The sequence below is a fragment of the Melanotaenia boesemani genome, chromosome 1, assembly GCF_017639745.1.
Source record: "Melanotaenia boesemani isolate fMelBoe1 chromosome 1, fMelBoe1.pri, whole genome shotgun sequence".
NCBI lineage: Eukaryota > Metazoa > Chordata > Actinopteri > Atheriniformes > Melanotaeniidae > Melanotaenia > Melanotaenia boesemani.
The window spans coordinates 3,139,271-3,155,066 of record NC_055682.1 but is presented as its reverse complement, the minus strand read 5'-3'; the positions used below and the strand labels follow the sequence as shown (position 1 = coordinate 3,155,066).

General features: G+C 37.1%; 1 protein-coding gene across 1 annotated transcript; it reads right to left on the bottom strand.

Annotated features, from left to right (window-relative positions):
* Positions 1–298: 298 nt before the first annotated feature.
* LOC121635843 lies at positions 299–15,387 on the bottom strand. The gene is made up of 13 exons (XM_041979238.1): positions 15,232–15,387; positions 14,496–14,695; positions 10,607–10,744; positions 10,171–10,288; positions 9,731–9,917; positions 8,408–8,549; positions 8,136–8,291; positions 7,282–7,337; positions 5,373–5,548; positions 4,893–5,293; positions 4,715–4,811; positions 1,668–1,896; positions 299–1,595 (listed from the first exon to the last, which is right to left on the bottom strand). The coding sequence occupies exons 1-13, from the start codon at positions 15,352–15,354 to the stop codon at positions 1,381–1,383; spliced, it is 2,238 nt and encodes a 745-aa protein (XP_041835172.1). The 5' UTR covers positions 15,355–15,387; the 3' UTR covers positions 299–1,380.
* Positions 15,388–15,796: the final 409 nt, after the last annotated feature.

Sequence of the window (15,796 nt, the reverse complement as noted above, 5' to 3'; positions counted from 1 at the left end):
TAAAAACTTTGCTCAAAATCCCGTTGAACACAATCTGATACTCGTCTTCTGTCCCATAACAGATGCCCAGAAGCAGAAAACCCTATTATAATATTTTTTAAATATCACATGGTAATAAATGATAGATATTCCTTTACATTTTGTTAAAGGGCCAAATAAAGACCTCAAATTAAAAGACATTAGACTTTTCTTATCATTTTTCCATGGGTCAGGCCTTAGAGGGTTATACACACAAACACAAAGGAGATTCATTTTATTAAGTTAGACTTAAAAATCCAATGTAAACAAAATACCCATCTCATATTGAAAATATGTTTTTCATTTATTTGTATGATGTGTTAATACATGAAAAAATATAATAACATTATGTACATTTATTTATTGAAAACAATGGCTTATATGAGTTCTTAACAAGAACAAACCAACACCAGGTAAAAGGTAGGTAACATATTATATTGTTGTATTTTGACCAAAAACAGCTTCAGATGTCAGAAAGTAATTAATTACAGCAGCTTAAAAACACCCTGCTAAACCAGCCTGGAAGGACTTTTCTCATCTTTCTGCTATAATTAGAGTGAAACAGGTCGAGCGAGTTTCTTTCTGCAGGTTCTGCTCATCACTTCAGGAAATCTGACTCAAACGTAAACCCTGTTTCATTTCATTGGTAATAAAAAAACAATGCTACAGCAAACACTGACCTCTAAGTCAGATTAAATCATTCAGATCAGATATGTTTATTTTTCTGAAAAGCTTTTTCTCCTGAGATTTTATTACCTATAATGACTAAGTCTATGCTTGAAACTAGAATATCGATAGATACAAACCAGCACTAAAAGTCTAAAATTGCTTTTCCAAAGTAAATCTTTATTATTTCAATCAAGACAAGAAAATAATTCTCATATATTGTATTCTTATCACTAAAATTGAACTTGTTATTAGTGAGAAACACTTATTTTGAGATATTTGTGGGTTCATTGACGTTAGATATTTTCGTGCTTTGGAAAATCTTGACAAACCAAAGTTTCTTCTTGTGTTGGCAGATCATTTTTCTTATTTTAGGCAACATAAACTACATTTTTGTACTTTTTTCTTGTTGTTGGAAGCTGACATTTTGCATATTGGATTTTTAGTTATTTGTTTTTCATGAAAATAAAATGGAATAACAGTTATAACAGTTGTTATCTTAGTTGCAGTAATCATCCCTCCTGTTATGATAAAAATGGTCATTAAATCAGTCTTGGTCAAATTTGGTCAAATTGGTCAAATCAATTAAAAATATTCCAAATTTTCATACAAGACTCAGATAAACATGTTTTTATCTGATATGAAAAGCAGGAACCAACACACACGTTTATGACAGAAGAAGGAGATGATTTATGCTTAGTTCTCACAGTCGGACTCGATGAGGACGGTACGATCTTCTGCTCTTCTCTTCCGGTTGTAGTGACGAACAATCACGGCCATCAGCAGCAGCGACAGAACGAAGCCGCTGGCAAAGACCACTGTGGTGATGTGTGAGGTGAGGACCTGTCCGAATCCAGTAGGTTCTCCGTCTCTGGCTGATTTGGTGTCTGGGAAAACTGGTGGAAAGTTCACTGAAAGACATAATGATGGAGATTAGATTGCAGACAAATGGACAGACAGACAGAGGGTCTTTAATATTCTACCTGTAGCAGGCATGCCACTCTTCTTCTCCACAACATCCCCCTCTTCCTCAGCTGCCATGGCTGCAGATGGCCCCACAAACTGCAGGGGGCCCTGGGTGATGTAGTGGCTGCTCGTCTCCTTGCTCAGCCCTCGTCTGCGCCTGCGGGACGGTTCCGTCACACACCCCTGAGCACATCTGGAAAAGGGATTTTCAGGTTCGCACATGATGACGGAGCAAGTGATGAACACCTGGGAGGAAGTACAAGAGAGAGTTCGTTCAAAGCAGGTTATCAGAGAAATCCGTCCACATGATCACAGCGTGCCGTTAAACTCGGATGTAATGATGTCTGACCCATGCAACCCTTTATTTTAGGTCCTTTATAAAACTGAAGCTTCCTTTTTACAACGGCCACTGATCTCCTTCATTTTATTTCTTTGAATTTTATTTTCAGTCCTTTTTGCAGCTTTTTGTGCAAATTACAGGTCTGCAGGGGTGTGAAGTCCTCGGTGCTGGAGCTGCTCCTGAGCTGCATGAAATGCCTCATTTATAGTCCGACAGGTATGGAAATCATTATGAGATCAATTAAATTAAATTAAATTAAAAAATCATTAATCCCAGAGGGAAATTGCAATGTTGTAGTGGGTTTTAAAATATTTTTCAATTTATTTATTTATTTCATTTTGACACATTTACCTTATCTCTGCTTCATCATTCTATTATGAATTTTATGAACGTATTTCTATTCTATTCTATTCTATCACACAAGTTTTAATTTAGAAAGACTTTCTTTTTTAATTTCTGAATACTTTGTGATTATGTTCTGTACACTGACAGTGATAGTGATTACTTTAATTTAAAATATATGAAAAATTATATATGAAATTGGAAAATAAAAATTGACAAGGTTTAAACCTGTCACAGCTTAAGATGTTTTAGACCATCAACATTATGGAAAGATAAGATGATAACAGCTGAAAAGTCTAAGTGTGTGTACTGTTAAGCGTGCAGCTTAAGCAGCTGTTCTCAAAGTTTTTTAAGTATATATATATATAAATATATATATGAACTTATATATGAACTTTTACAGATTTTACGTGTGTGTATTAATCCTGACCACCTGAAGTGACTCACCTCATCTCGATAGATAGATCGATAGATAGATAGATGGATGGATGGATGGATGGATGGATGGATGGATGGATGGATGGATGGATGGATGGATGGGTAGGTAGGTAGGTAGGTAGGTAGGTAGGTAGATAGATAGATAGATAGATAGATAGATAGATAGATAGATAGATAGATGGGCTGTAAAATGATTAAACTTTTTAATCAGATTAACCACAGCTTACAAATGAATCATGATTAATCACCATTTGCGACTACGCCTGAAATCTGCCCGTTTTTACTGCATTGTATCACCAGAACGAGTCGATGCTACAAATATTTAAAATGGTAAATGGTCCGTATTTATACAGCGCTTTATTGTACCTGGGATGATACCCATGTATGTACATCATACATCCCATTCACCCATTCACACACACATTCACACACTGATGGCAGAAGCTGCCATGCAAGGCGCTCAACCACGACCCAACAGGAGCAAGTAGGGGTTCGTTGTCTTGCCCAAGGACACCTCGACATGAACTCAACTTGGCCGAGGATCGAACCGACAACCCTCAGACGACCGCTCTACCTTGCTGAGCCACGTCGCCCTTTTACTGTTTACTGTTAACTGACCTTCTCTTGGGTAAACGTCAGATGTCCAATGGTCAATAAATGCAGCATGTAATGTTCTATATGTTGTTCTAAATCATCTCTACCATGTTCTAGATCATAATTCAGAATTCATATATCACCATCTCACCAACCGTCTCCATGGTGATAATTTCTGTCGTAAAACCAGCAGATGTGATGACTGAAGTTAAACAGCCAACATTGATGAAGAAACTCTGATAAAGCTGATGATGTAGATAAAAACCTTCCTTTTATCGTTGAAGTGTGAGTGTTTGTGCAGCCGTGATAAAAGTCCTACAGCAGCATCACATAAAGTAAACACATCACTGGCTGTTTGTTTTACTAGTTTCTCTGCACATTTTTACATCAGATGATCACTTTAGTTGTAATAATCAGTTCAATACTTCATAAAATCTAGACCTAAAAGGTCTCATCTGTGCCCCCCTTTTTCTGGTCAGTGCTCCTGCCTGGCCCCCCATCAGAACTTTTCTAGAACCGCCCCTGCATAGCTGAAGTATAAACCCTGTTTACCACCAGCCAGCTACTGTGTTAGAGAAGGTCCTGCCAACAACAAGACTTTGGGGTAAATATGTGACGGTGTGAACCATGAATCGCTAGTTTCCTCCTTCTCATCTGATCCATAAACAAACACAACAAGAGAGAAAAGCCGATCAGCTGATCACCAACGACCAGAGCTCCTCTAGAGCAGACACTCTGGTGCAAAACAAGCTGGACTGTCACAAGTCGCAGAAAAAGAATGCGAGAAGAGTGCAGGTGTGAAACCTTCTCAACGGGAAAAGAGTGTGTGTTAAAACACCCCCATTCTCCACGGAGGCGACGTCCATGGGTTGCTCCATAATGCTGTGTTTATTCTCAGGTCCATCCATAGAAACGCCCGGCTGATCCCGTCATAACAGAGAAAAGACGGATGTATGGGGCTTGTCATGCCGCGCATGTGTTAAAAATTTTAACGCAATTAATTACATAATAAATTAATGCTGTTAAAGCGTTATTTTTGACAGCCCTAATATATATATATATATATTTATATAAAGAGAGAGAGAGAGAGAGAGAGAGCGATATAGAGATATAGATATTTATAAATATATAAATATATATATCTATATATATAAAAGAACAAGTTACCTCACTTTTTTTCATAAATTTTTCAGGTATTGTGATAGTGTGTTTATGAGAACCCCAGGGGGTACGTGCACCCCCATTTGAGAAACAGTGACTTAATGTTTCTAAGAGTTTATATTGTGATATAAAGCTTCACTCTCTCAGAGAGACGGTGATGTCAGTGGTTTTAGTTTGACTCTGACGTACCTGGTCATAGTTTCCACTAAATTTAAAGGCTTGAACTTCAAAGTTGAATGAAGTGGGACCAGACGGGTGGACTTTAAGCGTCTCATCCTTCTTACACCTGAAACAGAACAGATTGCAGAAAAGGCAGTGAATATTTTTATAAATAAGTCCTCAAACCCTCAGCATCATCACCACTAACCCGTTCTTGATGAGATCATAAGAGAGAACGTTCTCAGGGTTGTCATCTGGAGTTGCTTTGCATGAATCCACAAACAAAGTCACATTTGGGAGGTCTGAAGTTGCCTGAATGCCCATATAGATCATCTCCAGCAGCTTGACCTGCACTGGGTACGCACTGGCCTCCACTTTTTTTGTAAAGTTGCCATCATTGAATATCTCAAAGGTGTAGCTGAAGCTGCCGAAGCTGGATTCGGTGAAGATGTAGTCGGAGCTGTGCATGTTGTAGTAACTGGAGATGCTGATGATTTTGGGAAACTCGCAAAAGAAGTCGATCTTAACCGTCCTCCTCCGGATGATGACCTCTTCTGGCAGCTCAAAGGAGTTGATCTCATTCTTGAAAACTATGAAGTCACCTTTATCCTGATTTCATGTTAAATGATAGGGTTAGAAACAAAAGGAAATGAGAGGGAATTTTCCACTTTCATCTATTTTTCCATACCTCCAGTTTGGTGCCGCAGGTGTTGAAGGACATGCTGCCCACTATGTGAGTACTGTTGGAGGTGAGCGAGCAGGACGGGTCCCTCAGCTGGAGGAAGTTCTCATCGATGTCAGGCATCGACGCTCTCTCCAGAGCCACCATCATCTTATTAGACGAGCAATGAACGATGGCCTTCCCTGTAAATCATTTTTTAATTATTAGTATTATTATTATCACTATTATTAATAGAGATGGGTATCGTACTTTCCCGGAATCAATTCAATTCAAATCAATCAATTATCGATTCAATATCGATTTATTTACAGCCAATTGTCTAACACCACCTATTTTTATTAAGTATTAAAGACTTTCTTAGATAAATATTTTATAAAACATTGAGTGCATTTACATGACAATCAAAATCACTTATCTGGGAGTAATCAGATTACTGTAATAGTCTAATCTGACACATCTACATGCATTTCTGACATACCAGAACAATCCAGTGTTTCCCAGATTCACAGGCAGAAATACTGTGATGAAGAAAGAAAACCCTCGGGACAGAAAAAAGTGAAACTTTTTAAATGTCCTGGTGAAGCTTTTTATTCAGTGGAGTCGCTCTAAATACTCTTAAAGTTCAGATCTCAGATAACGTGTTGATGTTAATAAAACATACAAAGAATACTGGATCAGTTTACACTACAATGATGTAGATTCAGCTCGTTCTGCTGTGAGCGTTCCCATGACAACCGTGACCCAATCGCATGACACCGGAACAGGAGAAAGCCTCTGCTTTTACAATCCAAGTTACTAAACTCCAGGACCGGGTTAATTATCACACAGCACTTTAAAGGCTAGCTAGATTCTGTTTAAAGTTAGCTGGAGATTGTTACCATACCATATACAAAAACTTTTTAGCCAGAGAGATGGGGGTATAATTTACAAGGAAACACAGTTTATAAAATCCAGTTGGTGAGAAGCATCAGGAAAAGTTTTTGTGTCTGTTTGTGGGTAAAACTATGGAACAGGATGGGGAAAAACACAGGGGGTGTCCAAATATACAAATATTTAAATCAGTATATAAAGAGATGACACTCGAACAGTACAGAAATGGTCTGGAATGAAGAAGTATTATACAGACTGAGAATTTCTGTTATCATTATTCTTATAATTGTTGCTATTGTAATTGTTGTTATTATTATGATTGTTATTATTACTGCATAACTCTGTAATTGCAATTGATTATTGTAAGCTTATTGATTATGTAACATAATAAGGATAATATTACTATATGGGTATCACTATTATTATTATTACTGTATTATTGTTAGCACAGCTATTATTATTATATAGTTTCATGATAAAAAAAGATATTGATTGTATGTGTACTGAATCCTGTTATTGGAACTACTGTGTCTAAAAGATTATCTTGTGCCTGGTAGTGGTTGTGATAATGGTACTATCTGAAGATAGTTGTAATTTACTGGGGTGGGATTAAATAAGATTATGCTTCCAACCACTGCTTTTCAACTTTTTGTGTTTCCTGTTTTTGACAGGACGGGTAAAAAAATGAAAAGAATACTACATACTGGACTGGAACTGTCCCTAATCAGGCCCAAACTTGGGTCTGAGTCAAGCCAGATCTGGGCCAAACTTGGGCCAAATTTACAACTCAGGAATCTCACATCTGGACCTGGGCTTCAGTTCTAGCCTGGATTTGGAAAAACGGAACCGCACCAGTGTTGGCCTGTTGTGTTAAAGGACAATGGGCAGAACTTTGGTGGACTCCGGGCCAGATCCGGGCCAAGTGATTTTTGCTATCTGGGCAGCAAGAGTTGGCCCTGATGCAAAGATGTATACAAACCTGATCCGGTCTGTCGGACTCCCGTCAAAAAGTCTTTTAACAGAAATAACTGATGAGTTAACAAACCTTGGGTAATAGTTGAGCGGGTCACCATGATGACAACACACCTCATCTCTGATTGGCTTTGGGACAAAAAGAAAGAAAATGTTATCATGAGTACAAATATATAAAAAATGAAGAGAAAGTTGATATTAAAGTTAGTCAAATTTCAAAATTGATTGAAATGTTGGGAGAAAAGACACGTGAGGGTGTAGCAGGTAAAACCTAAAGCTAATAAAGCTAACAGCTAACACTAGCTATTCTGTTCCATGGTGTTTGTTTTTTTCAAGCATGGGGACGTATGGACGCATACACATTAATGGCTTCGCATTAAAATATATATATATATATATATATATATATATATATATATATATACTGGTAGTGTATATATTTACCATTTGTACGCAGCCACCCATTAACATTAAACAAGTTTACTAAATTAAGCTAATCATGCTCACCCAGTTCTTTGTTTAACGTTTGATATCCAAACTGGGAAATCTGACTTCCTGCTGGGTTTTTTTGTTAACAGGTCTGTGGTAGTCTGAGCTCTCAGGTTTGCTACTGGATTTTTCCACATTATGGGAACAACTTGCGAGAGGATGAAAATGAGCAAGCTAAAAATAAGTCAATGTTTATTTATATTGCACCTTTCAAGTGCTTCACAATGAAACACAAAGCAACACGGGAGACATAAAACAAATAAAAGCGGCTGCTATGAACAGAGCTGTGAAGATGTGTTGGAGAAGGAACTGTTGTTCTGCATTTCAGTGGTATTTTGACTAAAATGTGACTGCGGTTTAAAGAACTGACCATTCTGCCAACAAGTTTAGGTAAACATAAACTCTGAGGTGTGTTTTCTAGTACATGAAAGCACTCACGCTTCATTTGTCTCTGCAGTGAAACAGACTGGGACTAATCTATACAAGTCACTCCTTTGTGGTGTCCAGTTCAGGGTGACTTCTGCGTTCCCCGCAGCATCTTTTTTGAACTCTTTAGTCATGTTCTGGGGGCCACTGACCTGGAAGTCGTATATCCTTCATAGAAATAAAAAAGACAGATTGAGACATATGACATAAATGTCCATCGTAACAGAAGTATTCTGACATGGTATAGTAACTAGTCATGTCTTAGAGAAGAAATGTGTCAGTACTGAGACTGGCCAGCCTGTGCTTGTGCAAAGAGCTGGAAGTTCTGGCCCACGGTGGCATGAAGAACATCTCCATGAGACGGAGTCCTGGCCAGGAACATGGGCTGCACATGACCGGCCCCACAGTCTAGAATCGAAGGAAGAACTGAAACACAAACACAGAAGCTATTTTAGCTGACTCAGACTACAATATGAGGGTTTAAAACATTCATTATTATGTCTCCATGCAAGTCATGTTAAACCTTTTCTCTCTCGTGAAAATGAGACCGTAGAATGACGAGAGAGAAATATTTATTTACAACCGTTGTGTCACCGTGAGGATGACAACCCAAATGCTGGGTGGAGATGCAGGAGAAAGATGGACATAGGGATTAATGGTTTAATGAGGATAACTAAAATATAACCTATGGCTTGCAAAACTGGACTAGGAGGCAGACTAATACAAACAAGGAACACAAGGATGACACTGGCTAAATAACGACAATCTGGCAGATAACAAATGAAACCAAGGGGTATATATACACCGAGGGGAACAAACTAAACAAGGAGCAGGTGAAGCAAATTGAAAAATGAAACCAAGTGTGTAGAGAACAGAAGGTAAACAGAAATAACACACAAGGAGATGAACATCACTAAATAAATCAGGAAACAAGAACAGAAACTAAGGAACAGATGAGAACAGAAATAAAAATGTGGGGCAAAAACCCATAAACCGATCCATCCACCCATCCTTCTATCTATCTATCCATCCATCCATCCATCCATCCATCCATCCTTCTATCTATCTATCTATCTATCTATCTATCTATCTATCTATCTATCTATCTATCTATCTATCTATCTATCTATCTATCTATCTATCTATCTATCTATCTATCTATCTCTGTATTCTTCAGTCTGTTTCTTTATATCATTTAATGAGCATTATGAAAATGTGCTGTTTAACTAAATGTGCCTTGAAAACATCTTTAGAAAATAACTTTACTCATATATGGTGCAGAAGAAATGCATTTTAATGTGAAAACTCTTATTTCATACATCTACTCTGCTACATTTCAGGGGGAAATATTTTGTTTCTTAGACTTTTTAAAGTAGTACTATGTAACTTTCCGACTTTAAAACTTTGTGTTTTTGACACTGACGTTCATTCTGTTCCTTTGTGGAGTTGCCGTTGTCCTGCAGCATCCTGAGGCTGAGAATCTTCACTTCATTATTTTTGCTTCCAGGACGCTGCGTCACGTTACAGATGAGCTTTAAACTTGCTGTTGACTCAGATCAAACTGTTGGATTTGTCCCCATGAATGCTTCACGTTGTTGCACACTCACCCTCCATGGAGAACTGCAGCTTCACTTTACAGAGAGGAGGTGAGTTCCTGTCTGAGGCATCCCGAAACACTGATGTCCCATCTGTGTAGGTCAGAGTGATGTTTCGAGTGGAGAAGTCCTCCATCATCAGCTCAAATACATGGATGCCGGTTTGGATTTGACCCGACCTGCTCAGTGTGCAGGTTTTCTAAGAGGAAGCGAAAAATTACAGGAATTCTGGTCAAGATCTGCCTGCCTGGGTCTGGAACTCGTGTAAAAACGCAGTTTTATTTGTTAAATTGGAATAATGCAGGTAAACCAACAGCAGTTTAAAAATGAAGGATGTAAACATGCTGATTGCAATCAATCAAGCAAGCACATCTTATTTCTAAAGCGCACTTATTGTACACTTATTGCAGGGTAATTGTTTGAATACTGGATCATTTGCTGGGGTGGATCACCTTGTCCAGAGCGAAGTTCAAAGGAACGCTGGCGTCTGCAGAGAAGCGGCATCGTACTTCATCTCCATCTGGATCATGAGCCAGAAGACGAACTCTGGTAAAACAGTTCTGAGGGACTCTGCACAAAACCACACATTTAAAATTTCACATATTATTAGGATCTTTACAATTTTCATAGTTAGTAAAAGTTGGTTACCACATTAACACATGTAAATATGCTGAATGACACTGTAATTTGGTACCTTCCAGTTTAGTATATTTCCTGCTTATTGTATTTGTTTTCAAGAAAAATCGTACAGATTTATAAAAGATACTGCACTTGGCTGAAAATCCGCACTGAAATATTCTGATTATTTTTATTATTATGAATAATTTAATGATTGAATATATATATATATTATTCATTTTCATATTATTATATTATATAATTCCTTACCGTAAAGAAGACACTGTTGTGGTTACTGGGCATCTGTTGATGGAGTGGGAGTCAGATCGCGTTCCCAGGTCTAGCTCTGCTTGAGTCGTCCAGTTGGTTTTTCCTTCAACATTAGAGACCCAACAGCAGCCTGAGTCCCTGAAAATAAAGATGTCAGTTCAAACAGAAACATGAAACGTCTTCCTACCTCACAATGTTCCCACACACTGACCCCAACAACTAATCACCCAAATAACCGAGATTATACAGAAATAAAAGATGTAAAACTGGGACAAAAGAAAGAGGCAGATCAGCAAGGGCAGAGCCAGAGCGATGGTCTGGAGGTGGGGGGGGGGCATCGGTCACGTCTAGAACCTGACTGGCCTTCCCAGTTACCCAAGAACAGACAATCAAATTCTAACAAATATTTAGAGCAAACTGATCTTTACCTGGTAAAGTTCAGATGTCCAAGTGTAAGTGAATGCAGCATATAATGTACCTCTATGTTTTTCTACATCAACACATCCGTGTTCTTGATCATAACGCAGATTCATACATCGTACATCTGACAACATGCCTAGAAGGTGATAATATCTGTCTGTCCAAGCTGTTTATACTTTATAAAAAAAGGATGTAAAAATCATAAAAACACAGATACGACGGTACAAAGTTAAACTTTCCTTATTCCTCAAAATTTAGACCTTTATAATCTCTCTTTTATTTATCTTTTTTAAGGTCTTCTTTTCATATGCCACAATTGTCCCAGTCTGTACCTGTGCCTGACCACCCAGCAAAAATGTTCTAGCACCACCCCTGTTCTGTTTGGATCAACTGCATAACTACCTCAGCTTAGGTTAATAGAAGTATTAACTGATGATATTAACTGATTTTACTTTTATTCATATTTTTATAAATGACCCTTTACAATAAAATAATAATGTATAACAATAGTCTTAATATTCCTAGATTATTTAATAAATAATAGATAGATAGATAGATAGATAGATAGATAGATAGATAGATAGATAGATAGATAGATAGATAGATAGATAGATGGGCTGTAAAATGATTAAACTTTTTAATCAGATTAACCACAGCTTACAAATGAATCATGATTAATCACCATTTGCGACTACGCCTGAAATCTGCCCGTTTTTACTGCATTGTATCACCAGAACGAGTCGATGCTACAAATATTTAAAATGGTAAATGGTCCGTATTTATACAGCGCTTTATTGTACCTGGGATGATACCCATGTATGTACATCATACATCCCATTCACCCATTCACACACACATTCACACACTGATGGCAGAAGCTGCCATGCAAGGCGCTCAACCACGACCCAACAGGAGCAAGTAGGGGTTCGTTGTCTTGCCCAAGGACACCTCGACATGAACTCAACTTGGCCGAGGATCGAACTAACAACCCTCAGACGACCGCTCTACCTTGCTGAGCCACGTCGCCCTTTTACTGTTTACTGTTAACTGACCTTCTCTTGGGTAAACGTCAGATGTCCAATGGTCAATAAATGCAGCATGTAATGTTCTATATGTTGTTCTAAATCATCTCTACCATGTTCTAGATCATAATTCAGAATTCATATAGATAGATAGAAAACATTCCTTTTGTTGAGTCACACCAGCTCAACAAAAGAAACGAGCAAACGTTTTGCTCTTATTGAAAACACGAGGAAATGATCTAACAGGTATTGTCTTCATGCTTTGTTCTCACAACTCTTTCACTTTAACTGAGCATATTTCTTTTTGTTTTTAATACTCGAACACTCCCAGAACAAGATAATGACAGTGTTCTCTCAACTTTCTCACAGCGTGACATCAGTTAGCACGAAAGCTAAATAACCCTGATGAGACGAAGAATTCACTCAGATCATGAGATAAATGTTGGAAGGAGGAGACAATCCAGCCTTCAAAACACACTTAAATATATTTACTAATGTTTAATTAATCAGAGTCATTAAGAGGACATTATACTTCACAGCAACGGCCTGAAAACAGCCTTCAACGCAAAATCAGAGTCACATGACAAATAAATGAGCTTCTGCTGATGCGTTCACTGTGGTCAGGATTTCAGAAAATTAAATTTAGTGTCTTTGCTGAAGCACAAATATGTGGATAGGTGAGACACATTAGGTGGAGCAGAACATTTATGGTCTGTTTACCCCAAAGCAGAGTTCCACCTATGTCACAAACAATGTAGTACAGTCTTTCTTTCTAAATCTAATCTAATGCACTTTTTAAGTTTCATTTTTAGCTTTAAATTTTACAGATAAATGTCATTGAGGCACAAGGTCACATTTATAGGAGCGGCCTGTTTTAAAAGTACAGACAAAACTACAATGTGATTAAACAAACTTTAGTAATTACCCTTCATATAACAAAGTAACTGAAAGAATAAATTACAAAGACAGTAGCAATAAAAGATTAAGAACAGGAACAGTCAGTTATGATGCGTATGTTTAACTGAAAGTGTACTAAAGACATCTGTACCTGAACGCCATGAACAAAACACTAAATATGCACCATAACTTTCAAACTGATTTGAAATGAACAAAACTGATCTCTCTGGGGGAGATTAAGTCTATTCTAAGGGCTTGAAAAGACAAATTTCTCGGTAAATGTTTAAACCTTTATGTATTATCAACCCAGGCTGCGTTTCATTACCTGATGTTGGCTTTGCGTGTTTTACTTCTTGTGATCTCTGTTATGTGGTAAATTGTGTTCTTGTGGTTGTGCCTTTCTTGGCCAGGTCACTCTTGAAAAAGAGGTTTCTGATCTCAATAAGTTTTTTATTTGGTTAAATAATAGTTAAGAAAATGAACTGTTCTCAAATTATAGGGTTATAAAATTAATAACAGACCTCTTCGTTCTACCATAATATCTAAAGAATTATTAATAATTAAGTAATTTTAATTGTTTGGATAGTTTAATTCAGAATATGTGAACAGAAGTAATAAATGTAATTAGGTCAACTTAAAGTATAAAAGAAAAAAGATTATTTGACTGATCTGACTGAATCTGATCTGTTATAATCTGACTAAAGATTCAGCTGAAGTTTATAATAAAGAAACTAAACTAAAAGAACATAAAGCCAGCTCCTGTGTTCTGTTGGACCATCATGTTCATGTTAAAAATGGTTTGTTTCAACTGTGATGGAAATGTCAAAGTTCCTCACAATTTTCAGAAAACATTGCTGTGGATTTTCTAAAAGCTGGGGAAATGTTAACACCTTAACACTGGAATTCACTTCCAATTAAATAAAAACAGAAAATCAAGTAAAAAAAATCTGGAAAATAAATAAATAAATAAATAAAAGACTACAAAATAATTAAATAAAATATAATTAAATTAATGACAATTAATAAATAAAGAAAAATAAACTAATTATAAGAAAATACATATATAGATATATGTGAATACAAGCAAAAACATGAAAGTAATAGATTAGTTACTTAAAGATAAATGAGCTAAACAAAGTCAGAAGTGGATTGTTAATTAGCACCAGCAGGCGTTCATGCAGCCAAACGAGGTTCTGCAAAGGCTGCAGGAGAACGCGAGGGAACAAATCATGCAGCTAAAATATGAATTCGTGTTTATATCAGGAAAATGTTTGTAATGAACCAAATCAAATCAAAAATAACTTTTGGGGAACATTTCTGCAACCAAAAACCAACATTCCTGAAGCTTTCCATGCCTTCAGCATTTTCTGATGCAGTCTTTTCTCGACCATCTTTATTAAACATTAACTTCACCGGGACAAAATTCCACTGAGATGATAAAAGTTTTTCTGGGAAGGTGCAGGCCTAAAGAGCAGCTGAACCCACTTGATGGATATTAGAAGGTCTGCTTGGAAAAAGATGCACATGGAGAGGTTTGGTGCTTCACTTACTGCAGACTGAACGTTGTTTTGTTAGTCATGACGGTGGTGGTCGTGTGTCCTTCAGACTGACACCAGCGGCTCTGACCGGTATCCTCATCTGTTTGCAGGACAGCTGATGAATCAAGGTTTGAACACACACCACCCTCACATGAGAAGGACGACTGAGCCGAACAATTGCTTCGCCCATTCTGCCTGCGATGGAAGGTCACCTGAAGAGTTTGGAAAAATAAGCACCAACATGATGCAGACATTGTCTGAAATCCTTTTTCAGAGCAGAAATTATCTAATATTCATGGTTTATACAGACTTACTTCAATATTTGGAGCCTTTTAGATCAGACTGATGTCACAGTGGACATGTAATTAAAATTCAAAGTGACTTCTGTGATCTTTTAATTCTTTTTTTTAATATGTTTGTTTTTGAGCTTGAAAGATTTCCAGGAACTTTTATAGACACAAGTCATAAAATACTGTGACAGAAGGTGTGGCTGACATGTAGCTGGGAAACATACCATGGAGCAGCTCTTCAGTCTGTACATGAACGTAGGGGTTCATGATTCAATCAATTCATCAGTTTTTACTCAGATTCTGTTTACGAACAATAACTTAACAATTAAACAAGAAGCTGGAACTAAATTCAGGTTGTTACACATAATAAATGAATAAGTATTCATAAATACTCATTTTGGCTGTTAAATAAATCAACCATTTTTAAAGAATATTATATAAGTTTTAAGAGACTTTACCTTAAATGTTTCATCTGCTATCCTCTGTGGAGGCATGAAACTGATGCTGTCTCCATAAAAACTGAGAGATGAACTCGCCCCCAACAATGTGAACATAAAGAGAAGAAGTGCACCTGCCTCCATGATGTCTCACCGACTCTGCTCATGCCAAACCCTGTAGTCAGCATAGCTTTAGAGATGGAGGAGGCGGCTCCCTTTCAATCCATCCAACAGGTTTAACCAGATTTCAGATAACACAACACATTTCTGGAGATGGGGATATACAGTAACATTTTTGTAAAAGGTTATTCATATAAATTTTCCTCTATGTAAAATACTAGTTTAATACCCACACAGGCGTAACGGTGGCTGATGTGTGTGTGAAGCTGCAACAATTCTAACTAATTTACCTTATGTGACAGGATATAAATCTTTAATGGAAAATGACACAATGTCCTAAATGAACATAAATAAATACCTTAATAAAAGTATACCTGGAATTTTGGTGTTTCCATATAATAAATAAATAATTTAATTAAATTAACTATTTGAGGTCTTTTGGAGTAAATATGGAGAAGGATTTTCT